Here is a 25,202-nt window from a genome sequence, read left to right as displayed (position 1 = left end):
TATGCTGTGCAAGGTGGTCATAGTTCCCTGATATTTGCTAAGACTCAAGGTTAGCCCTATTAAGGAGAAAACTCTCCCGACTTTAGAACTTTTGGCTGCTCAATTAGCTTTGAAGTGTTTTGATAATATTTTTGAAAATAATCTATTAAATTGTACTAAAATTGAAAGCATAACTCTTTTTATAGATAGCCAAGTAGTTCTTAGTTGGATTCTTTCTAATAGGGCTCCTAAGAGAAACACATTTGTGAATAATAGGTTGAAGGAAATTTCTAATCTGTTAGATAGGATTTCTGATAGATATTGTAGAGTTTCATTAGCTTATATTCCTTCATCTAGCAATCAGGCTGATTTACTTACTAAACCTTGTACTTGTAAGCATTTTCTTGAAAATTTCAGTCTTTGGATCAAAGGGCCTTCTTGGTTGAATTCTCCTGACGAGTGGCCTAAGGGTCTTTTGGGTTGTATTCTGATAATGTGAAGGGTGACTTAATTTCTCCTGTAATGTTCCTAAAAGGAACCTCTTGTAAATATTAGTAATTTTTCTAGTTTTTCTAGGCTTATAAGTGTAGTTTCTAAGGTATTTACTGTTGTATATAAGTTTAGGAAAATTCAAGCTGACCCTGTTGAGGCAGCTTCTAATTACCTTATAAGGTTAATGCAAGAGGAAGCTTTTCCTCTTGAATTATCTTATCTAAAGAGTAGAAATTCTTTTAGTTGAAGTTCCACCTTTAGTTAGGCAGTTTAATTTGTTTCTGGATGACAATGGTATAATGCAAACTAAAGGTCGGATTGATAAAAACATTACTTTAAAATTTGATATTGTCAATCCTATTCTTGTGGATAAGAAGCATCATTTGACCCGGTTGTTGATTTATTATGCCCATTGTAAGTCTATACATATGGGTTTGCAATCCACTCTTAGTTTTTTTGCGCATGCATGGTTTGTGGATTGTGAAGGCTAGGCAAGCAGTTTTGTCTGTCCTTAAGGATTGTATTGTATGCAAGCGTTATAATGCTAGCACAGTGAAGTATCCTTCTCCTTCTTCGCTTCCTTCTTCCAGGGTTAATTTGAGTGTGCCTTTTGCTCATACTGGTGTGGACTATACAGGCCACTTATGGTTGAGGGAGAAAAATGGAGAAAAAATTTAAGGAGTACATTCTTATTTTCACTTGTTTCAATACTAGAGCCATACATTTGGAAGTTGTCTAGTCTATGTCAACCTCGGAATTTATATTAGCTTTCATTAGATTTTCTAATAGGTTTGGTGTTCCTGTTGCTGTTTATTCAGATAATGCCAAGTCCTTTGTTCAGGCTGGTAATATAATTGAACAGTTACTTACTTCTTCTAAATTTGAGAAGTTTAGGGTCGCTTCAATTTCTCATAAGACTATCCCTGTGTACGCAGCGTGGTATGGTGCTGTTTGGGAAAGATTAATTAAAACAGTTAAGCATTGCCTTTTTAAAACTCTTGGTAGATTTACTCCTTCATTTTCTGAATTTGTCACTTTCCTCTCTGACATTCAGAAAATTTTGAATAATAGGCCTTTAACTTATAGATCTTGTCAAAATGAATTATATATAATTTCTCCTAATCATTTCTTGGTTGGCAGATTTATTCCTTCATTAATGTTTGGTGATTCTGAACAAGTTCCTGAGTGGGAGTATGGTGAGGAGGATGAGTATTCTTCTCTCCTTGCTCGTACTTTGGAAACTAGGGATGGACTTTATGAAAGCTTTAAGGAAAGGTGGCTTTCTGAATATCTAGTAAGTTTGAAAGAAAAGGATAGATCATCTTTTCATCCTCCAAGAAAGTGGGAAAAGGGGAAATTGCTCTGTTTAAATTACCTTCCAAATCTAGAACTTATTGGCCATTGGTTAGAATTGTTGAAACATTCAGTGATAACGAAGGTGTTGTACGTACTGTTAAGCCTGATAAAAGTGAAAATGAAGTTAATGTTCGTTTTTTAATACCTTTAGAATTATATTCTGAACTTAATGATCCTAATTTATATGTTCAAATTGAAGAACAAGAAGAAAATGTTAGTGAGTTGGAGACAGATGAAATACCTGACACTGAAACAGCTTTGCCCAATGAAACATCTACTAGGCCTACCCGTAGTAATGCTCTTGCCTCCAGAAACCTAATAAGAAGTTTAGCTCGGGAAGGTAGATTGTAAACAATGGTTTGTTTTTGTTTTATAAAAGTTGTCTTTTGTTGTCAAGTTAATCTGTCAAAATGGTTTTTTGTGTAACCACTTTTCTTTTTGTTGTTGGGGAAGATGTAGAAATAGTTGATTGGAGAATGGTAATTTCATTCATGGGAAAATAGTCGAATTGACTAGTTCGTTTGGTTCTTACTTTTTGTCCCCATTTTTTGGTGTTCGTTTATGGACGGAAAGTAAACTGAATGATTGCCATTTGTTAATATTAAATGTAAATTCTTAACTTTCCCCTTTTTATATTCTAATTGAATTAATTAATTTAATGTTAAATGTATTCCTTATAAGGAAACAGTTTTGTTTTCCCGTCTTTATTTTTCAACGTTGTTCGAGAGTTTCGGACAAAGTGAAAGAAAACGGAATTGTTGACGGTTTTGGTCCGACAAGGAGTCTTTAGTCTTGCGGTACCAGTCGGACAAAAGAACGGGTGTTCTTTCGCTTAAAAAGTGAATTCAAGAATTTTAAAATTCGAAGGACATGTAAAGAAATTGATCTAGAAGACGGTGCAGGTAAGTTGAGAGATAAAGACTTCCCTAAAATTGATTTGAGTTAGATAATTCTAACACTACTGCACTGTCCAGCACCAGTCTGATATGAATCTGTCTGGTTGGACGTAGTTTCTTTAGTGTTAAAAATACTGCCATTGCTTCTAGAATGTTGATATGGAACTGGCGGAACATAGTTGACCATGTTCCTTGGACTTTCTTGTGTTGGGAATATCCTCCCATCCGCTCAGGAAGCATCCGTATGGATCACTAATGATGGAGGGGGAAATTGGAGAGGCACTGACCTTGACAAACTCTTGACTGTTGACCATGGTCGAAGCCTCTTCCTCAACACCGGCGGAATTAGAGACATCCTGTCTCTGTATCCGCTGTTGGCTCGTCTCCGCCATACTCTGTTTATATCCTTCAGTTTGGCTTTTAGCAGCAAATCTGTCACTGACGCAAACTGAAGAGGACCCAGGACTCTTTCCTGGGTACAACGAGAGGCTCTTTTGTTTTTGAGGAACTGCCTGGTAGCTTTGGCTATTTCTCTCCTTTTGGCTGGTGGAAGTGACAGTTTGTGTGTGTCCAGATCCCATTGGATTCCTAACCACTGAAACTGAGCCTCCGGAACCAGACGGGATTTCTTCCTGTTTATTTGAAAACCTAAGGATTCCAGGAAGCTGATCACTATGAATGTTGCTTTCCGACATTCCTTGGCGTTGGATGCCCAAATTATCCAGTCGTCCAGGTATGCGGCTAACATAATCTCTTGGGCCCGTAGCTGTTGGACTACTGTCTCTGCCAGTTTGGTAAAAATCCTGGGCGCTATGTTGAGCCCGAATGGCATGACTCTGAACGAGTATGCTTGTTTCCCTAGTCTGAATCCTAGGTAAGGAGAGAAGTTTCTCGCAATCGGGACGTGATAATATGCGTCTGAAAGATCTATAGAGGTGGTGACGGCCCCACGGGGAAGTAGGGTCCGCACCTGCGAGATTGTAAGCATGCGAAACTTGTCGCATTGAATGTGTAAGTTGAGACGAGACAAGTCTAGAATTACTCTTTGCTGGATTGAGTCTTTCTTCGGGACACTGAACAGCCGGCCTTGAAATTTCAGGTGTCTCACTTTCTTTATTGCCTTCTTTAGAAGAAGGTCTTTTACAAAGTCCAGTAAGTCTTTGGATGGAGATTGATGGAATCTGACTGGCGGAGGAGGCCCTCTGCTCCAGCTCCATCCCAGACCTTTTGAAACTCTGCTGTGGGCCCACGGACTGAAGGTCCAATGGTCCCGGAAGAGATGTAACCTCCCGCCCACCTGAGGAGACTCACTGAATGGAAGAGGACTTACTTCCTCTGCCTCCTCGGCCTCCTCTTCCACGGGAAAGAGGTCTCGATGCAGTCCTACCTCTGAAGGCGGCTCTGGCTCTGCTTCCCCTCGCATGCTGGTTGTAGCCTTGAAACGCCCCTTGGCTTTCAAACGAAGCGTTGAAAGCTGGAGACGCTACGAAGGTTGGCGGAGCAGGGGTTTGCTGAGCCGGCTGCATCAGTACAATCTGCTGCTGAGGCTGGGCTTTGGAAGTGGAAGGCTGTCCGATCTGAGAGACCGGTACAGCTTGAAGCATAGTTTGAGCCTGGGGTTTTCTGTATCTCCTGAATCTTTTCCTTTCCCTGGATTGAGGTCCGGAGGTCTCGGTGCTTTCCTTTTAAAAGGTAGACCCCAGCGAGAGCGAAGACTTTGGTTTGCTCTGGTTGCCTCCGCCAGAACATTATTGACCTCATCCTCAGGGAAGATGTTAGGTCCCCAGATAGAACTCTTCATGAGTCTATTGGGCTCATGTCTGATAGTGGCGGCTGCAAAGATATGTTTCCGGCAGTTTAGTCTCGCCACTACAAAGGTCATACAGGTCTGATTGAAATGCCGCTAACAGGGATTTCGTCAGGACCTGGAATAGAGGTTCTTCAGCGTAAGTTAACGCTGTTACCTCTGTAATAGTGATGGAATGCAGGGAGCGACTCAACCTGCATCTAGCCTCAAACTCCGCCTTAAGAAGGGCCTCCGGAATCTTGGGAAGCTGTTCACTGAATAATGTGGAGGCACACTCAGGGTCGAGTTTACCCACCGTGAACGTAGCCGGAGCCCCCGACCAAAATTCCGAATCCCCGGGGAAAAGGAGGGAGGTGCGATCTGTCTCCCGGAGTTGAGGCAGCGGTTTACCCTCAATTCCCGCCTGACTAGTCAGAACTGCGATCTTAGTTGTGCAGGGGGTAGGGATGGAGTCACCTACCAAGAACATCGTAAAAGTCCCCTTAAAGGGAGTAAGCTTAGTATTCTCGCACTCCCAGTCAGTGAAAGCGCTTATCAAGGTGGATTGGGCTTGGTCCCTGGGGAAGATAACTGTTTCCTTCGGGACCTTGTCTGATCTAATCCAGGCTTCCTCTGTTAGCCTGGCATAGCCTGGGTAGGGAGGCACCAGGTCGGGTGGAAAGAACTCCAGTTCCTCCAACCAACGAGTTCCCAAGCCCTCGATGGTCAGGGTATCATTGTGCAGGGGAGCGTGAAGAGCCAGCCGCCACAGGTTCCCCTTATCAAAGGGGGGCAGTCTGGAGGCATCCGGAACAATGTAAGATTGCCGTGCTGCTCCGGATTGCATAAACCCGGAGAGCAAGCTTTCCTGGGTCTGCATCCTTTGTGCCAATGACAGCACAGACTGACCAGAGGTCTCCAAGCTTGAAGCAAGCTGGGAAGAAAGGTCTTGAATCCTAGCTTCAACCTTTTTGTCTAACTTCTGCATCAGAAGTTCAGCAAAGGCCTCAGGGTCAAAGTTAGGCTGTGGAGCATTAGCCTTGGATGTCCTGGATCTCGACCCCTTGGGCGGGGGAGTAGCCTTACTAGAGGACGCCACTGGTTTAAGAGCCAGTGACGACCTCGAGGGAGCTGGCGGATTAGACCTTTGAAGTCTAGAGGACTTAGGTAAGTCCTTCTTTTTCAAGGATTTCACCTTGGGGACAACGGACCTCGATCTGTCCTCAAGGATAGCTGGTTTGGGAAATCCTTGAAAGGAAGAAGAGGAAGAAGGAGAACCAAAAAGGGGACTATCAAAACTCTCTCCCCCTGCCTCATTTACCACCTTACCTTCTACCTGGTGGTCCAAGTCGACGCTCATCGGTTCGAGGTGGATGTTGATGGCCGCCACCTCTCCGCACAGGTTGTCATCTTGGGAGGGTTGCGTCTCTTCCCGGATCCGTTCAATGATAGGGGCGGCCAATTCCGCCGGCACTGCAGCAGAGATCCGGGCTCCGGGGTAGAGGAGATTGTAGATCTCCTCCGACAGGACGTAAGGCTTGCCAGACGCAACATTCCTCCCAAATCCGCCGACCCAGATCTTCAGGGTCGACAGCGAAGAGTCACGGGTAATTCGGTCAGACTGAAAGAAAGGGTAGGATTACTGAAAATATTCTCCAATTACCCGTATATGTCAATATAAGACATTAAAGTCAAAAGGAGACTAAAGGTTAGCGGTCTCTTAAAGCTTACCGACTCATCCACCACTTGCTCGTACAGAGCGTAGCAGACTTCACAGCCATCCGGGTGCCAGACGATCAGGTCCCCAACGCGGACCGAGCAGCCGGAGTGCGACCAGCACACCTCGTGGCCACAGGGTTGTTGGAGAACCGCTGTGCACCCTAGCTCCTGACAGCATACCATCTGTAAGTGGAAAGGCGGTACATGAGTAACGTCAAGGTAAGGCCCGCCGGAGTAGGTCCGGCGGCAATAGGATACCTTAACCTAAATTATGGGTGATGGAACATGCGTGTCATCAGGCAAAACCCGCCGGAATTAAATCCGGCAGTGCAAGATTAATACACAGATTTATGGGTGATGAAACATGCGTGTCATCTGGTAAAACCCCGCCGGAAATGAATCCGGCAGTAGAAATAAACACAAGTTATGCTACGGAATGGTCAACTACTAATTATGTAAACATAAGTACTCTAAGATAGTCTGGCGCTATGGTACTCCGCCATGAGATTCCATTAATGTCAAGGTTGTAATGCAGGACATTAATAAGTTTCCTCGCCTCAAACTCCTGAACACACAGGGTGTCAGCAAGGTAAGGAGTGTCCGCAAAAAAGCATGAACAGGCATGGTTTGCTAGAAATTTGCCTTTCTTCATCACCTCTGTGAAGCCTGCTAATGGTTTTGTTAGATCGTCCATGGGATCTGGCAGAACTGTTCCAAAGTCCTGGAGTTCCTTTAAAGAGAACTTCGTCCCATGGGCGGCTGACTCTACCCAGTTCTTTTCCCAAGATTTGAACAGTTTATTGGTGATAAATGGGAACTTCTCACCAACTGGTACTTTCCAGGTGGGAAGGTTCCTAACAGGAACCTGGGTGCCCAGGGCACTCAGTACATATGTCACACCCTTCCGGACTCCAGTATGGATGGTCCGTACCCTGTACACTCCAGGGAGCACGCCCCCGACAAAACTCATGCCGAGTCTTGATGGAGTCTATCCGCTTCTTACAGGCGGCATTAGCGCACTTATTTGGCAAAGCCTATACAAGAAAATAATACTATGAAACACCCCTAAAATGTTTAAGGAACTATGTTATATAAGCCACTACATCATGAGAAAAAACGAGCATATAGTTTTTATATTCTCGAATGAGGTGACATTCATTCTACCATCTCGAATGGCTGGATTCATGCCCAGTCAACATCCCTGTTCGAGGCTCGTCTCCAATGGGCGCTAGGCACAGGGGAAAAAAGGGGGGTTACTCACTGGGGGAGAGCTACAACTGAAGGGCAATCTATGATCACGAACAAGGAAGTCGAATAGTATTGGGATTATGTCAGTTCTACGACAGAGCAACAGGTAAATCCATGCCATTCGAGTCGAGGGTATCATACACCAAGAATGTGGGCTACCATGTAGGCATAGCCTAGACTGGGGGATCTATGTATATCCAATATAGGACATTGATCGCCCCAGACGAATAACGTTGGCAAGAATCAATACTCACGACTTCATTGGTGCATGGCAACAACCTTACAACTAATAGAACGGCTTATCTTTGAGTTCATAACTCATTTCTATATTACACTATTCGATATAAAAGAGCTACTATTTCGAATTAATTCGGCATAAAAAAGTTACTATTTCGAATCAATTCGTCATGAGAAAAGCTACTATTTCGAAATAATTCGACTTGCGGTATCTGGTCACTCGACTGGGAGCCAGTGTATCATATGCGAAATTCGACTTGCGGTATCTGGTCACTCGACTGGGAGCCAGTGTATCATATGCAAAAATTCGACTTGGGTATCTGGTCAGCCAGTGTATCATATGCGATTTTTGTTACTGAAAACGATTCTGAGTCGAAGGCTTCGACAGAGAGCCGATGGAACCTTCTAGAATGTTCCAGAAGCCCGCATCACTTTTCCACACTGACAATGGGACATAAATCGGAGGTTTTACACGAAAAACTCTATCAAAATGTCCAAAACATAGTCAAGTCACACAAACAACCCTAAGAGGAATTACCTCAAGTACCGAAAGCGGCTATCATCCACTTCGGTAAAGCTAAAAGTAGCAAAGGTTAGCCTAACTTTAGCGCTAGCGTTCGGGCTATCGATAATTTCATAACAAGCAGGTTTATATAAACTTTCCAAGCATGTTTAACAGTTCATGCTGGGGTTTTTTGACATGCTGAATCTAAAAATCCTACCCTAACCTATGCTTTTCGCTTTAATTAAGGCAGAATCCTAGCCTAAATACGGGTAGCAGTATGACGCTCCCGAGCCATCATTTCGGACACTAAAAAATATATGAAAATATTAGTTAAGCAGGACTAAATTTTGTGATTGCGGTAGGGCAGGTACTTATCTTATTCCCCGTTGACCGAGATGAAGACTCCATGCTAAATAAAGTTGATAATCCTTCAAATTACGCCGGAAAATATTTTACAACACACACCAAAAAGCGCAGCTAGAAGAACATGCGCAGTAGATGCGTAGTCGCGTTTTGACCCGATTCATTCGAACTAGCCACGGAAGCGCAAATGGAAAGATGTAACCAGTGGAGATGTTTAGCCATGAATTGATTCATCAATGCAGCGGATAGGGAGTCAAAGTGCAGACCCCGGAGACCTGATATCTTATCACAATAGTGACAAGCTTCTGTTAACCAGAATGAATACGTGCCAACCCTGTGCTATAAGTTCTCTGATAAGGGATTTAGCTGGGGCGCTGCCTAAGGCAGACATAACTGCATGAGGCTCTCCTTTGACTAAATATATATATATATATATATATATATATATATTGACTAAATATATATATATATATATATATATATATATATATATATATATATATATATATATATATATATATATATATATATATATATATATATAATATATATATATATATATATATATATATATATATATATATATATATATATATATATATATATATATATATATATATATATATATATATATATATATATATATATATATATATATATATATATATATATATATATATATATATATATATATATATATATATATATATATATATATATATATATATATATATATATATATATATATATATATATATATATATATATATATATATATATATATATATATATATATATATATATATATATATATATATATATATATATATATATATATATATATATATATATATATATATATATATATATATATATATATATATATATATATATATATATATATATATATATATATATATATATATATATATATATATATATATATATATATATATATATATATATATATATATATATATATATATATATATATATATATATATATATATATATATATATATATATATATATATATATATATATATATATATATATATATATATATATATATATATATATATATATATATATATATATATATATATATATATATATTAATATATATAGGACGGGGACATGTACCTTCAAGCATCTGGCAGCAATGGCCTTTAAAGTTCTGTATCTCTCTTTCCCATGCAAACTTCGCATCATCTCCAGTCGAGTATTTCGCCTCTTTCTCTCAACTCTGTTCCTATTTCTAAGGTACGTAAATCAAAACCTAGCTTACAAAAAATAAAGTTTATTATGCAAGTCTAACAACATGTCATGTAAAATGAAATTATGCATGCCAAATAATAAATCCCATGAAGCCACACCCTAAAAAGCAAAACTAAACAATTGCAAGAAAACATAATGCGTGGGGATTAATTCCCGTTTCCCCACCAAGTCCCCTAAACATTGCACAATATCCAAGTCTATTTCCAAATTACTCTCTATTCCTTCATCAGTTCCATTTTTTGGTGGCTATACCATGACTGATGGTTTTCTCCTCCTTCCTCGAAAAATCTGTAATGGCACAAAATACCTCCCATTAAAATGAGAATTCACACAGTTCATGTCGCACAGAAAACATATTGAAAAGACATAAAGACAACACCAGAAGTTAACATTAGAAATTCCACTTGGAAAAGTTAGTCATTTCCTAAGTTCACACTCACCCTTTCAGCAAAATATATTTCACTGCGGTGTGAGAAGCAGTGGTAGGCAGACGTTGGAAATTCCAGGCCCTGATTCCTTACGAGATGACTTTTTCGTCAAACTCAACGGCACTAGATGAACAAAACTTTAGGAAACATTTTGTCTCAATTTTTTCCGAAATTTGGCCGAGTGACACTTTCTGACAATTTGGATACAGTATATATGATAGATTTTACTCTTCTGAAACATACTTTGTCCTTAATTTATAAAACAAATGTGTTTTTGCATTCAAATAAGAGATAAATATGCAGTATGTTAGGTTATCAGTTCGTTAATTCGAACGAAACCTCATGCAATCATGTAGCACCACTTAAAGAGCATGGCTGTACAATCGCACTACAGTATATTGCATCACTTTACAAAATATATTGTTCGAGTTGTATTCCTTTTTTATATTCCATTATTTGTTATAAAAAATTTTTTATATGAAAATTAGAATCAAGTAAAAAATAAATTTGCAAGAAAATTCCTTATTTTATTTTGGTTTTCAAGTATTTTGTCCAAATCATTTCGAAATATTTCATTATATTTTGATATGAACAATCCTACCAACCACATTATCAAAGTATCATCTGTTCAAGGGGATTTCTGCTAAAAGAAAGAATATTAACATTTGTAATTAGATAAACATTGCAGGTTGAATATGGCATATCTTTTATCAGATTATTATCTGTTTAAAGATCTTTCTGTTACTTTAACTTAGCAAGTAAGATATAATTACCAAAAATATTATAGAAATCTTAATACTAACTTAAACTACAATACAGTCCCCTCGACTGATAAGTGGTAAAACGCACTGAATTATGAGGTTCGGTTGGTGTACCTGCACAGTGCTGAAAACTGTATAGGCTAGGGTGGATGAACAATAACTTCTAAATCTTACATACTGCCATTTTCTTTTTAATACAAAAAAAGTGGAATTGTAATAGAATATTTTTACAAATATGAAGGAGAATTCAAATATAAGGAAGTTGGAAATATTGTTTCAACAAATGAATAATTTATTGGTTTAATGAAAGCTACATAGGCCAAGGGGGAATAGTAACGTGGGATCCTTTAAAAAAAATCATAGTGACGTCAATGCTTAGACAACTGAACGGAGTTATCACAGCTTTTGGGAGTTTATCTAATTACTAGGATGTGATTAGCATACTTCAACTGAAACTGGGTAGAGTAACTACTTTTGTTGAAAATATGAAATACAAATAATTTACTGTTGTTTTTTATTCCGACTCATTCTGAAGCATTTCAAATCGTCAGTGTTATCGTATAGCCTAAACGATTTGAAAAATACTGGCCTAATCGTAGCCTAAGTCTTATACTACGACACCCAGGTTACTTCAATCTTATGATAGTTCAAACTGTGATTAAATCAATGCATTGCATTGTGTATATTAACTAAACAAACAATATAAACTTACTGTTGGCGCATTCAATGTTCTTAACTCGAAATACAGTAGTCAGATTGGCTTGAGTACAATCTCTATTTCACGACCCTCACCCAAAGCGCACCTCGAGAAATTCTCCTTACATTTAGATACACATATCTCCTAAATGACGTTTTCCCTAAATGTACTTTAAGATGAAAAGGAATACTTAAGTGTATTTGAGGGCACCGACAACTATGGCTGCATTCTTGACCCGCACTGTATCAAAGCTGTGAAGAGACTGACTTCCCAGCCATCTTTGACCGACACCAAACCTTCGACTAACCACCGGACAAACCACCAATACTGGTAGTTAAGCATTATTACACATATACTTACAATTAAACACATGATACAGCCAAGACAACGTTTTTCATTACTAAATACAAACACAACAAAACACAATATCCTTCTACATAATACGCACTTCCACTTTACGTAAATTTAAAGAGAAAACAAAACTATACCACAACCTGCGGAAAAGTACAATCTCTCTTGTTGAAGTTTTGACATTTTTATTTAATCATGTTTGACAGGGCCTAGTGATTTATCATTTGATGTTGTGGTTATTTACTTATGTACAAAATGTTTAGGTGAAGTTTTATTAGTTAATCTTTTTTTTTACTACCAACACCTTTCTATATTTTCATTATAACAAATATACAAAATGTGATATTTTCATTATAACAAATATACAAAATGTGATAAATAGTTTTATTTCTTAATGCTGTATACACAAAACATATAGGCCTACAAATTTTTGAGTGATAAAATAATACCCTCTTAAGACTGAAAAAAAATTGGTGTAAGCCAAGTCACAATAGAAATAAAAATAACAACACAGTCCTTAAAAGAAAATAACAAATGAAGGAAAGATCGTTATTCTAATTTCCTTTAAATAGAATGTTATGTAGCTCGGCTACCAGGACACTGATTGCCTGCATAATATCCATTAGCAATGGACTCGTTCATTCGTTTGAGATTGAGCCAGGCTTGTAATGGCACATGCTCTTGCTCTACAGAAATCCTGTCAGTCTGTCATCATGGCACATCATCTATCTGTGCTTTGAATGGCAGTACAGCTCACCCCAGACTATTCGCAGTTCAGGATTTGTGGATTCACCTATTCGCAAATTTTTCTGCGGATCATAACTCCGAATAATTCGCAGAAAATTTGCCTATTCGCATATTTTTTCCTATCATTACTACAGTACCATATTATTATTCTGTAACAGAAACCTATTCATATGGAACAAGCCCAGAGGGGCCATTGACTTGAAATTCAAGCTTCCAAAGAATATGGTGTTCATTAGAAGAAGAGGAAGTAAAGAAAAATCCAGAAAGAATAGACACCACTTATTTAAAAAAAATTAATAAAAAGAGCATATCTGAAAAATTGGCTAATTATTTTCATTGTATTTTCATGACTTATGATAAAAAAAATTATTTACCATACTAATTTTCATATGTCAATATTAATATAAACACAGCACAATATCAATAAAACATTTTTTCCCTTAAAAAATGTTCGCCAAACGAAGTGCAAATTCCAGTCACAAAGCTTGCGAGAAAGAAAAAGTTACCCATATCTACTGTAATGTACTGTATATGTCAAAAGAAAACGGTGAGGCTTGAATACTAAGAGTACTGTATGGAAAAGAAAATGTGCATGCCTGAATATAGGGATAACTGATTAGTTTTTGCCTTGGTAAGAGTACAGCAACGGTTGTAGGAGTGTTCAACGTAGCTGTAAGTCATACTGTTTATTTTCAATGGTAATGTTGTAAGATGAGGATGAAATTTTTTCATAGAGCATATCTAAAATATTTGCTAATTATTTTCATTTTATTTTTGTGACTAAATACATTTTTTATGATAAAAAAATTATTTACACGCTATTGGCTGGCCTTTAGCAAAGAAGCCAATTCAGGAGCTCCATTCATTTTCCTTGGCGATGATTAGCTGTACTCCCCAAGACTTTGTCTTGCAGAGATGGGCTGTGAGAGCCTGCATCTCTGCCAGTTCACCATGTAGACCTCTCCTGTTCACCATGTGGCTGCGTATGTGTACAGAACTTTGCCTACCTTTTTAAGAGGTGCTAAATAATGAGCAGGAGGAAAGTTACTGCTACTTTATTCAGGATGCAGGCTGTTTATATAGCGGTGGACTGACGTCACACAGAGGGATACAATAGAATCTTGGTGACCTGAGGTCAATTACTTATGACAATAATTACAATGGATAAATACAAGTCATGTAAAAAGAAAGTGGACAATGATCGATCAAACAACATTCTAATACATGTGCAAAAGAAACAGATACAAAATAAGTCAGTAACAGATACAAATTTACGTAGAAAAGCGTGGCTGATTCGGTATGGCTGATCCTGCTTGACCCACTCCTATAGGAGCGGTATTGAAGAAAATGGGACTCGCTCAGCGGGGACTTTACAAATACTTTCCCCGCCCAAGACGTGGGTAACGTCTGATTAGTCTAGGTATCTGCTGGGACGTTGGAGAGTGCCGCGGCTCCGCGAAGTCAGCTGGGGGGTGCGGTGTGAGTGGGGGCGGCTTGCGACCTCCTTTTGAGGTGGCCCGGCTGCGGAGGCGACGGCTCTCAAGGAGGGCACTGCGTGGTGCCGTCTGCTGTTTCCTCCAGGAGGGCGGGCTTGTGGCGGTCGATCCACACCCAGTCATCCTTCCCATGTAGGGCGAGGCAGAAGGCTTTGTTGTTCCTCTCAAACAAGCGGAAGGGCACCCTGTAGGGTCTGGTTAGTGGGGGGCGGACGGCATCGTCCCTGACGAAGATGTGGGTGGTGGAGGACAAGCCGGGAGGTGTGAAAGCAGTTGACCTGTTGGTATACATCCGCTGGCAGGGGGCGAACTTCCTGACTATGTCGCGGAGCCTCTGGACTGACGGATTGGGTCGATCTTCCGTGACCAGTTCGCCTGGGACTATGAGGGGTTCCCCGTAGATTTTCTCCGCCGTGGATAGGTCACCGTTGGCTCTGGGGGCAGTTCTCAACCCAAGGAGGACCCAAGGCAGCTGGTACTTCCAATCCTTGGTGGTGCAGCGGGCCGTGAGGGACACCTTCAGGGACCTGTGGAACCTCTCCACCAATCCGTTGGCTGCGGGGTGTAGGCAGTGGTGGTGTGGTGAGATGTCCCCAGCAGGCATGCCAGGGCGGACCACAACTCGGACAGGAAGACCGGGCCCCTGTCGGTGGTTATGTGGTACGGGAAGCAGAACCAGCTGATCCAGCTGGAGAGGAGTGCCTCAGCGCATGCACTGGCGGTGGCTTCCTGCATGGGCATCGCTTCAGGCCACCTGGTTGAGCGATTGACGATTGTCAGGAGGTATCTGGCCACGCCTGATGGGGGAAGAGGGCCTACGACATCTATGTGTATGTGACCAAACTGCCTCCCTGGCTGGGGAAACTCGCCTACGCCCTGACTCAGTGTGGCGCCCTATCTTGCTGGTTTGGCACTGGATGCACTGTCTTGCCCAGGCCCTCGCGCCGTTCCGCATACCGTGCCAGACGAACTTCTCTGTCAGCAGCTTGGCCGTCATCCTGCCGGAGGGGTGGGACAGCCCGTGGATGACGTCGAACACCAGACGGCGGCGGGAGGCAGGCACAAGGGGGCGAGGCTGGCCGGTGCTGACGTCGCACAGGAGTTTTGGTCCCCCGGGGGCGAGAGTCACGTCCTTTCACTTTAGGGACATGATGGCGGTGCGGTAGGCTGGAGTCTCTGGGTTGGCAGTCTGCTCCCGGCAGGCCGGACTCGTCTGCTGTGAACAATTGTTAGTTTCCCGAACTCTATAAACTCCTTCGAGGCCAAGGCCCCTCGAGAAGAAGGTTCAAAGGGGAATTCTGTGTCTGCTATCTTGCATGCTCGAACCCTAAAGTTCAAGACACAAGAATGAAGCCCAGCCGAGCAACCGAAGCAGCTGGCGGGCAGTATCGAGACACCTGGCGTCTCGGCAACCAGACACCTGGGTGTCCCGGCAACCAGACACCTGGGTGTCCCGGCAACCAGACACCTGGGTGTCTCGGCACTTTCTCTCGTCCTGTGCCTCTCGTCAGGAGAGCGCTCGTGATTCATAGAATTTGAGCTACCCACAAGACTTCCAAAAATCGGAAGCGGCTGCTTTGTTTACTAATAGATCGAAAGAGCCAAGCACAGAACCAACCTTAGACGCAGACCTCCAAGACTGGCAACGAGGGGGTGGCCTCGAGAGGCCAAGCTCTCGCGGCCCCCGATACGCAAGATCCCACAGGAGGATGTGAATCAGTTCCCGCCCGAGGGTGGGAAAAGCCAACGAGAGAAACTTGTCTCCCGGAAGAGAGTCAGTTCCTTAGAAGTCCCCCAGGACTCCTGAAGGGAATCTCTTCCCTGCTTCTTCTGATGTTCAAACCGAATTAAAAACAGGATCGAGACACCAAGCTGGGAACCCAACCAAGCACTGGCAAGCACTCAGGGAGCACTTGCGGTGCTGGCAGGAAGAGGAACCAAGACACCTGGGTGCCTCGGCCCTTTCTCTCGCACTGCTCCCGAACTAGGCCGAGGAAAATCTCTCCAGACCAGATCGGGGTACTTGATATTCCACAGAATCTCGAGCACTCGGAGCGGCTCGCGAACAAGTGCCCGGAGCAGCCCCCGTCTTAGAAACGGAACCTCCAGGACTGGGAACGGGATCGCAAACCCAGGTCTGCGCGCCCGCAGCTTTCGAAACACAAAACCCACGGCTATGCGAATTGGTTTCCTAACCCGAAGGTCGGGAAGAGCCAACGAGAGACCCACTGCCTCCTCGGAAGGAGGCAGTCCCTAGATGTCCAAGGGCATCAAGGGGAAGAAGCAGCCTTCCTCTCCTTTGGCTGACGGAGGTCTGTCAGATTCTCGGGACCCCCTTGGACCTTGGGAGAGGAAGGGAAGACGCAGCAGAAGACGAAATCGAAGATAAGATGAAGAAGACGGCGGCTACTTCTACAGGGCGGCTTCCTTCACCTCCACTCCATCTTCTACAGGATGGTGGACATGAAACATTGTAACCTCCAGGGCAGTCCGGCAGGAACACAATGGACGCTGCCCAGGATACCACCACCAGGGGAAGCAGCAGGCATGATCAGGACAGCTGATGCAGGAGCTACGGCAGCGGTTCGGAAGGCAGGAGCTACTGCAACAGCCAGGAACACCACTTCAACAGGGCAACTTCCTTCATCTTTACGCCGACATCTTCTACAGGATGGCGGACATCGCAACCCCTGGGGCAGCTGGCAGGAACACAACAGAAGCGGGCCCGGGCACGACCGCCAGGAGAAGCGGCAGGCATGATCAGGATAGCCGATGCAAGAGCTACGGAAGAGGTTCGGAGGGCAGGAGCTATTGCAACGGCCAGGAACGTCACTTCAACAAGGCCACTTCCTTCCCCTTCACGCCGACATCTACAAGATGGCAGACATCGTAACCTCCAGGGCAGCTGGCAGGGACATAATGGAAGCGGCCCTCGGCACGACCACTAGGAGAAGTAGCGGGCACGATCAGGACACCCGATGCAGGAGCTACGTTAGCGGTTCGGAAGGCAGGAGCTACTGCAACGGACAGAAATGTCACATGAAAGTCACCAGCAGCGACAGGAACAATCAGGGCGGCTGCAGCAAGAGACCAGGAAGAGCAGCCCAGAGACTGTTGTCGAGTTGACAAGAGCATAACACGAGGAACAGCATGAGTAGATGGCCCACAGGTATGCCGGAGGCAGTGCAACAGCATACATGAAGACCAGCAATGACAGCGATCGATCCACATCGGCGGGAACAGAGTCAGAACGATCCCGACGTGGAAATATGTCATCTAACCAGGTATTGTGGTCAATGCCGAAGCAACAGTGAATGAATGACGGGACTGCTTCATGCGAGATACCTTTTGATATACCCAGCCAACTACTGCTGTGTCTGCGATACTCACTGTCAACCTGAAAGAAAAGCAAAGGTGATTAGTAGAGGGAGACTCCTCTCGCTACAAGGGGAACTGCCCTACGCAGCAGGAGGAGGTACTCTACAAGAGGTCGCCTGATCGCTCCCCGCCCCTAGTCTTCACCCGACGAGCGAGCGAAGAGGGCGAAGGAGAGATATCTACTAAAGGGGAGAGGGAAGAACCTACGATAAGAGAAATAAGGACGGAGGGGAGGCCACCAAGGGCACCGTGGAAGTGGAACTTACAGACGACGGCCGCAACCTCCCACCCAGCCCCCAGTTCTCCAAGCGCAGGCGGCGAGCAACACTCAGCATAAGTAGGAAGGATTCAGTGATGGCCCTTATACACGGAGGGCGGAAGCCCAAGAAGGGAACGAACTCTTACATCCCGATGAATGTAGGGGAGTGAAGATATTATGTCCCTAACTATATCTCCGAATGCACAGGGGCGCCTTCAGTATTTACGTAAAGGGCTGCTGGAAGAGAAGCAATACCACTCGGTTACGCTACTCCAATTATGCCCTTGGCCGTCAAACCCAAGACACAGTCAGGGAACGACGGCTTATGCAAGGTTATCACAAATCGTGGGTTTGTATTAATAAATATCAAACATACGTATATATAAATAAAAATACAGACAGATCCCACCGGGATAATAAGGGCTTAACGACAGTCAGGCAGAGAGAACGAAAACACGTCAGCAACGCATGACGGCCGAAAGCAAACTGGAATGTTTACATCCGGGCAGGCGGGTATTCCCGCCAACCTGGCGGTAGATACTGCCTAACCACCTTGCTCAAGAGTTTAACAGCCGTTTCCAGCCTACGCCTGAAAGTAATTCCTAATGTAAAGGACCGACGGTTTGTATATCATGTCGGAACAATCATGAATGTACCATAAATATCCATTACAGGCAGTCCCTGGCTATCGGTGGGGGTTCTGTTCCTGACAGCGTGACGATAACCGAAAATCCGCGATAATTGAAAATCAGCGATAATAGTGCCGATCCCTGATTACTGATGCAGGCGCCGCTGATAAGTGGGGATCAGGGCTGATAACTGGAGATCGGTGTCAAAAATCCAGTTATCGTTGTTGCTAGAAAAGCGTTGTAAAACCGGATCGCCGATAACCCAGTGGGCCAATAAACCAGGGACTGCCTACAGCCAAATAATAGATATTAGGCAAAATGAAAAACAAGTAAAAAATGTGTCAACATTTCTTCGGTGCAATCGAGTTTTCTGTACAGTGTTTAATGCTGTATGAAACTCATGGATTGGTGGTTGGCACCTATAGCAGTCCCAGACGCAAGCTCATGGCTAATTTTAACCTTAAATAAAATAAAAACTACTCAGGCTAGAGGGCTTCAATTTGGTATGTTTGATGATTGGAGGGTGGATGATCAACATACCAATTTGAAGCCCTCTAGCATCAGTACTTTTTAAGATCTGAGAGAAGACAGAAAAAGTACGGACAGACAAATAACCATCTCAATTGTTTTCGTTTACAGACTAATAAAGCATTTTCATGAGAGTAAAATGTTACCTACGATCACAAAAGCTTGTACTGAAAACATCTAACACTTACATTGGCAGCAATCCTTATAGCAAGGGACAAGTTCTTGTAAGCATCTGGACCAGGATTCTCTTTAACAAGATCACTTAACTCTTTCCTGTTTGTTGCATTCAATGTAACTAAATCATGGGGTGCCACTGAGCTACCAAATGAAATGACAGCCACCTGAGAGCCATCAGCAGCTTTTGTCATTATAAACTGGCGTACAGCATCCCTTAAATACTCCCACCTATGGAATAGACCCTGGAATAAAAAGCAAGAAAAAAGTGTTGCTTGGTATTTTCATGAACAGAACACTAGAAATGTTAATATACTGTACATAGCTCACAGAGAACAATTAAAGGTCATACAAAACATAAAAAATCAAAAGGGCCCTTACCCCTACAACTTCCTTTAAATACTGTTTTTAATCTTCATGATCAGAGAGCAGTATTTCTTATAAGTGCCTCACTAATATGGTTACTTTTATTCTTTATTTTGCCTAACCTGACTTGAAATGTGTAAGCACATGACCCATTATGAATTATTACTATAAAGAAATGAAGGAAATGAAAGCCAAGATAATAAACATACACATATAGAACATTAAAACATGCATAAAAATAAAAACCCTTTGCATATACAAAACAGTTAAATAAAAAAAAAATTGTTTCATTACACATCAAGAGTTTTAGCATAAGTCTATTCCTGCACAGAGCAAGAATTCCGAATAAAACATTCCCCTCCCTGCGAAAGAAAATGATGGTGATTAGTTGGCTCAGGCAGGCTAGTGAAAGTGCATATATTCCATTATGTCACTGGTAACTAACTAAATCACTTTGTGTGTCTGCTGATTGATTAACAGCTCCCAGGTATTCCAAAAATTAAAGATTACAATAAACAATTGATTTTTTTAAGTTTTCAGGTATTATGATGTCAAAAATCACTGACATCAACACTAATTACTAAAAATAAGGAACAGCAGAAAATTACAGCTACTATAACCATAATGCCTTTATAAAATAAATAAAACAATAAATTAAATCTTTCTCAGAAAACTAGCTTCTAAAATAAATCTCAAAAAACGGCAGAATACAACAAGGATGTGCTGATCATCCTCACTGCAAGCCTCAGGAGAGTATTGATTTCCAAGATCACCAAGACTGAGTCATTCAACCAGTAAATATTATCTCAAAGAAACCAAAAAATCTTCACAGAATGGTTGTTGCTCATCTGCCACCCTGGTATCTATGATAACAGCCCTTTGTTGGCCGACTCGGTTGAGCTTCAGACTGTTACTCGATGGGCCAGAGTTCAATTCCCGCGGCCGGCTGATGAAGAGTTAGAGGAATTTATTTCTGGTGATAGAAATTCATTTCTCGCTATAATGTGGTTCAGATTCCACAATAAGCTGTAGGTCCCGTTGCTAAGTTACCAATTGGTTCTTAGCCACGTAAAAATGTCTAATCCTTCGGGCCAGCCCTAAGAGAGCTGTTAATCAGCTCAGTGGTCTGTAAAACTAAGGTATACTTAACTTATCTATGATAACACCCAATGTGGTTGAGGAATACTGTATTAACACTTGGAAGCTTTTAGACACCTTTTTGTGTCAAATCCATCAAATCCATCAAAGCCATTATCTGACATACCCAGACCAGGGGCGGAGGCCCAAGACCCCAAAGATATATACAGGCAGTCCCCAGTTAACGATGGGGGTTCCATTCCCGGTCAACCACTGATAACCAAAAACCTTTGTTAACTGGAACATCATAATAATTGTGGTAATAAATGGCTTTTACGACACCGTAAGCACTGATAAACTTCTTAATGGCACCATTAACAAATTATCGCCACCGATAAACTGCTTACTGTTGCCAAAAAACCGCTTGCCGATAAACTGCTTACCGACACCAAAAATCTGGTCAACGACAACGTTAGCCAAGCATCGTAACACTAAAATGGTGTTAACCGATGCCACCAGTAAGCAGGGACTGGCTATATATAAATTTATAAAAATAAGAAAAACCACACCCCAAAGGTTGGTAAGGCTGCGCGGCCTCACAAAAATCTCGGTAACACTGCTTACACTCAAACAGACTGAGAAAGGGTTTTGGGGGATGGGGGAAGCCTTGAAAAGTTTTCAAGGTGGGGGTGTGTCATATGGCTGAGCGCCATGAGAGAGGAGGAGCAGTAAGGCTCTCTAGAGAATGGGTTGTTTTTGGAGAGAGAGAGAGAGAGAGAGAGAGAGAGAGAGAGAGAGAGAGAGAGAGAGAGAGAGAGAGAGAGAGAACAATAACTGAGGTATGTTTCCATCGAAGCCTGTGTTTAGTAACATGCACACTCCTTTATTTTTTACTTATATTTTATATACATTATTCACTTTTATATTTTTACTGTTTTCTCGTTTTTTATTTTTACAAATCAAAAGATAAACGCAATCATGTGGGTAGGGCACATACATATGCAATCATTCATTCAATGGTGTCGGTGAACTTGCTACAGCCTGTTTGGTTTTGTCTTGCCTACACATGAAATTCACATTTTATATACTTTTACAGTAATTAGAGATAAAACATCAACAGCGATCAAATATTCACGTGTGTGCTGTTAAGATACGTGTGATAATCATACTCGGAGTCAACTGAACTTGTAATGAAATACAGTACAATAAATCAAGGAAAGAAAAAAAAGGCAACACATACACACATATGCACACACTCATTCAATAGTGACGGTGAACTTGCTTCAGCCTGTTTGCTTTGTCTTGCCTACAAATGGAATTCGCATTTTGAATATTGTTACAAATATTCGAGACGAAATACCAACAGTGATAAAACATTCTCTTGTGTACTGTTATGGTATGTATGATAATCATACTTAGAGTCAACTAAACTTGTAATCAAATACAGTACAGTAAATCAAGCAAAGCAAAACAATATGTGATACAGTAATATGTTGAAAAACAAACACATGAAAACAGAGTGAACGAGGTAGGGGGAAAGAGTTAGCTTTCGCAATTGCCTTTGGCTCAAAAATTTGACATCACTTAACATGTCATGAAACGTTACATTGTTCATTGCTTGTTATTGGCTGATATGGGTATGTCATCAGTTTTTTGTAAAGTTTCTCGCTACTGGTGGAAATGTACATCATTGTAGTCTTTAATTTTGAATGGCTGATGGACAAAGCATCATATGCTGTACGTATTGTATGCTAATTGGCAACATCCAGAAAGCATCAGTGCACTCAGTAACAAAGACCATTTTCCCTCTTCACACTTGATCAGTCTCTTCTTTGAACTTTTCGAGTGGACTGTGTTCACTGTGCCTTTTTCAGAACATGTGGCTTTCATAGCAGTGCCTACAGCATTGCAGGTCCTGCTTGTGTTGTGTCTCATGCTGCTGATTGTGTGTATGGTCCCACCTCATCCTAAGACGGCAAGGAAGAGCAGAGCACACAGGTAAATGACAAGTACAAAGTATTTCTATTCAGTTTTATTAGAATTTTGAAAAATTGTGCAAAATATCATATGTTGCATATGAGAGAAAAAAGGGATTTAATTTTTTTGTGAACAATACAATGTATTCTACAGAAAACAAAAAATGTGTAGTCTACCAAACTAAGTGTTTTATTTTGTTACAAATATGGGAAAATAAAGTGCTACATAACTGCTTTTTCCAAAAAGTTTTCAGTTTAGTGTGTGATGGTTGTTATTTATAGGCATATTTAGTGTTTACAGATGCAAACGAAAATGTGTAGCTTACCAAACTAAGTGTCGAGTACAAAAGAAAAAGGAGTTGCTTTTTTGTTTTTAAGAGTATTTATGGAGTTTATTTAATTACAAATATTGGAAAATAAGGTAGATAATTACTTTTTGCATGTAGTTTTCACTTTAAAGTGCAATGTTTGTTATTTATAAGCATATTTAAGTGTTCATGGATGAAAATAAAAAATGTGCAGCCTACTGAACTAAGCGTTGCAATTATCCAGAACTCGGCATTATCCTAATGCAACTGGACCCTAGGGACAAAAAAACCAAATATATTTGATATAAATTTTTTAAAATATGAGAAAACTGTTCTCCAGTGGTTGGCAATACTGTGTGGCCTCAAGAAAATATTGATAACACTGCTTACACCTATAAACAGACTGATAAAGGGTTTGAGGGGTGGGGGAGGCCTGGTGAAGTTTCCAAGGAAGTGGAGGGGGTGGTTAAATGGCTGGCTGCCATGGGAGAGGTGGGGCAGTAAGGCAGTGTAGAGGAACTAACTCAGAGAAAGGGTTGTTTTGGAGGGTGGGTGGAACTGGGGAGCTGTTTCCCTGGCTGGGTTGGGGTGGAGATGCAGTGTTGGATAGGTGAAGAGGGCTAGGTAGACGCCTGACTTGCTAAAGCTTGTTTTGTTTGTATTTTTATGTTTATGATACAGTAATTCATATTCATATTTTATTGAAGGATATGTACATTACTGAGATATTGTGTAGAGAGAGAGAGAGAGAGAGAGAGAGAGAGAGAGAGAGAGAGAGAGAGAGAGAGAACTCAAGGTATGCTTAAACTGAAGCTTAATACAGTAACACACTCCTTCACTTCATATATATTTTGTGCTATTCTCAATGTTTTTACTGCATTTTTTCATTTTTTATTTTTAACAAACCAAAAGATAAAAGCAACTGTGTGCATAGGGTACATACGTATGCACAAATTCATTCGCTGGCATTGGTGAACTTGCTAAAGCTTGCTTGGTTTTGTGTTTTTATGCTTTATTTTTCCACATTTTATTAAAGGATATGTACAGCAAACCCCCGTATTCGCGAGGGATGCGTACCGCACCACTCCCCTCGAATAGCTAAAATCCACGAATACTTAAAACACCTCTAAAAACACTTAAAAGTGCCTCTTTTGATAGTTTAAACACAAGAAAAACCATCTAAAAATGCTTATACCCGAGTATTTTAATAGTTTTATCACAAAAAGTGCATTTAGTCATGAAAATGATATGAAAATACAGTAATTAGTGAATACTTCTCAGTGAAAAATACCACGAATGGGAATATTTTCCGCGAATAATGGGTAGATACGTTCCACACAGAAAAAAATGAAGAAGAGGTACACAATACAGAGAGAGAGAGAGAGCAACAACTGAAGTATTATTATTAAAACTTTAACCAGACCACTGAGCTGTTTATCAGCTATGGTATGTCTAGGTGGTTTAACACAGGTACCTTTCATTTTCCTGAATTTTCCCCATATTTTTACATGGGAGTATAATTAGAGAGATCTGACACATATTTCCTCGACGAAATGATTCTTCCTTGAATAGCTTCTTTTTAAATTTTGCATATATTTTGTTGTATATAGGTTTTAATGTATCAATTTCTAATAATAATATTTTTTGTAAACTTCCTTCTAATATCAATATTGTTTCATTAATAATTTTATTGAATCTTTTATTTAAATTACCTAGTCGTCTCCCTACTGAGTGTTTTGTATGTATTAATTCTGTTAGCTTATTAGACCACCATGGAACTGTGTGTTTTGTTGGATGAAATTTATTAGTTTTATTATGGTCTTTTAAATATTCAAATGGTGGGATATTCAGTGTGTATTTCATATCGCATCCAATCTGCTTTATAAGTGTTATAGTGAGGAACATATTTGGTAGGATTATTTTGTAATAAGGAAATTAACCCTTAAACGCCGAGCCTCTATTTACAAAAGTATCTGTCATACGCCGGCGGCGTTCGGGAGTTAGCGCCGAAGCGGAAAAAAAGTTTTTTTCAAAAAATCACAGCACGCTTAGTTTTTAAGATTAAGAGTTCATTTTTGGCTCCTTTTTTTTGTCATTGCCTGAAGTTTAGTATGCAACAATCAGAAATGAAAAAATATCATTATCATATATAAATATTGAAATATATG

At 41.1% G+C, this 25,202-nt stretch overlaps 1 protein-coding gene across 1 annotated transcript in view; it reads right to left on the bottom strand.

Moving 5' to 3' along the window:
* LOC136850788 (calcium-activated chloride channel regulator 1-like) overlaps positions 1–25,202 on the bottom strand; it is a 308,332-nt gene that overhangs the window by 142,978 nt on the left and 140,152 nt on the right. The window contains exon 8 of the mRNA XM_067124788.1: positions 19,322–19,552. Within this exon, the coding sequence (XP_066980889.1) occupies positions 19,322–19,552 (231 nt within the window). The remainder of the gene's footprint in view (positions 1–19,321; positions 19,553–25,202) is intronic.

The sequence above is a fragment of the Macrobrachium rosenbergii genome, chromosome 3, assembly GCF_040412425.1.
Source record: "Macrobrachium rosenbergii isolate ZJJX-2024 chromosome 3, ASM4041242v1, whole genome shotgun sequence".
NCBI lineage: Eukaryota > Metazoa > Arthropoda > Malacostraca > Decapoda > Palaemonidae > Macrobrachium > Macrobrachium rosenbergii.
Note: the sequence above shows the minus strand (reverse complement) of the source record. Positions and strands in the feature narration are given on the sequence as shown.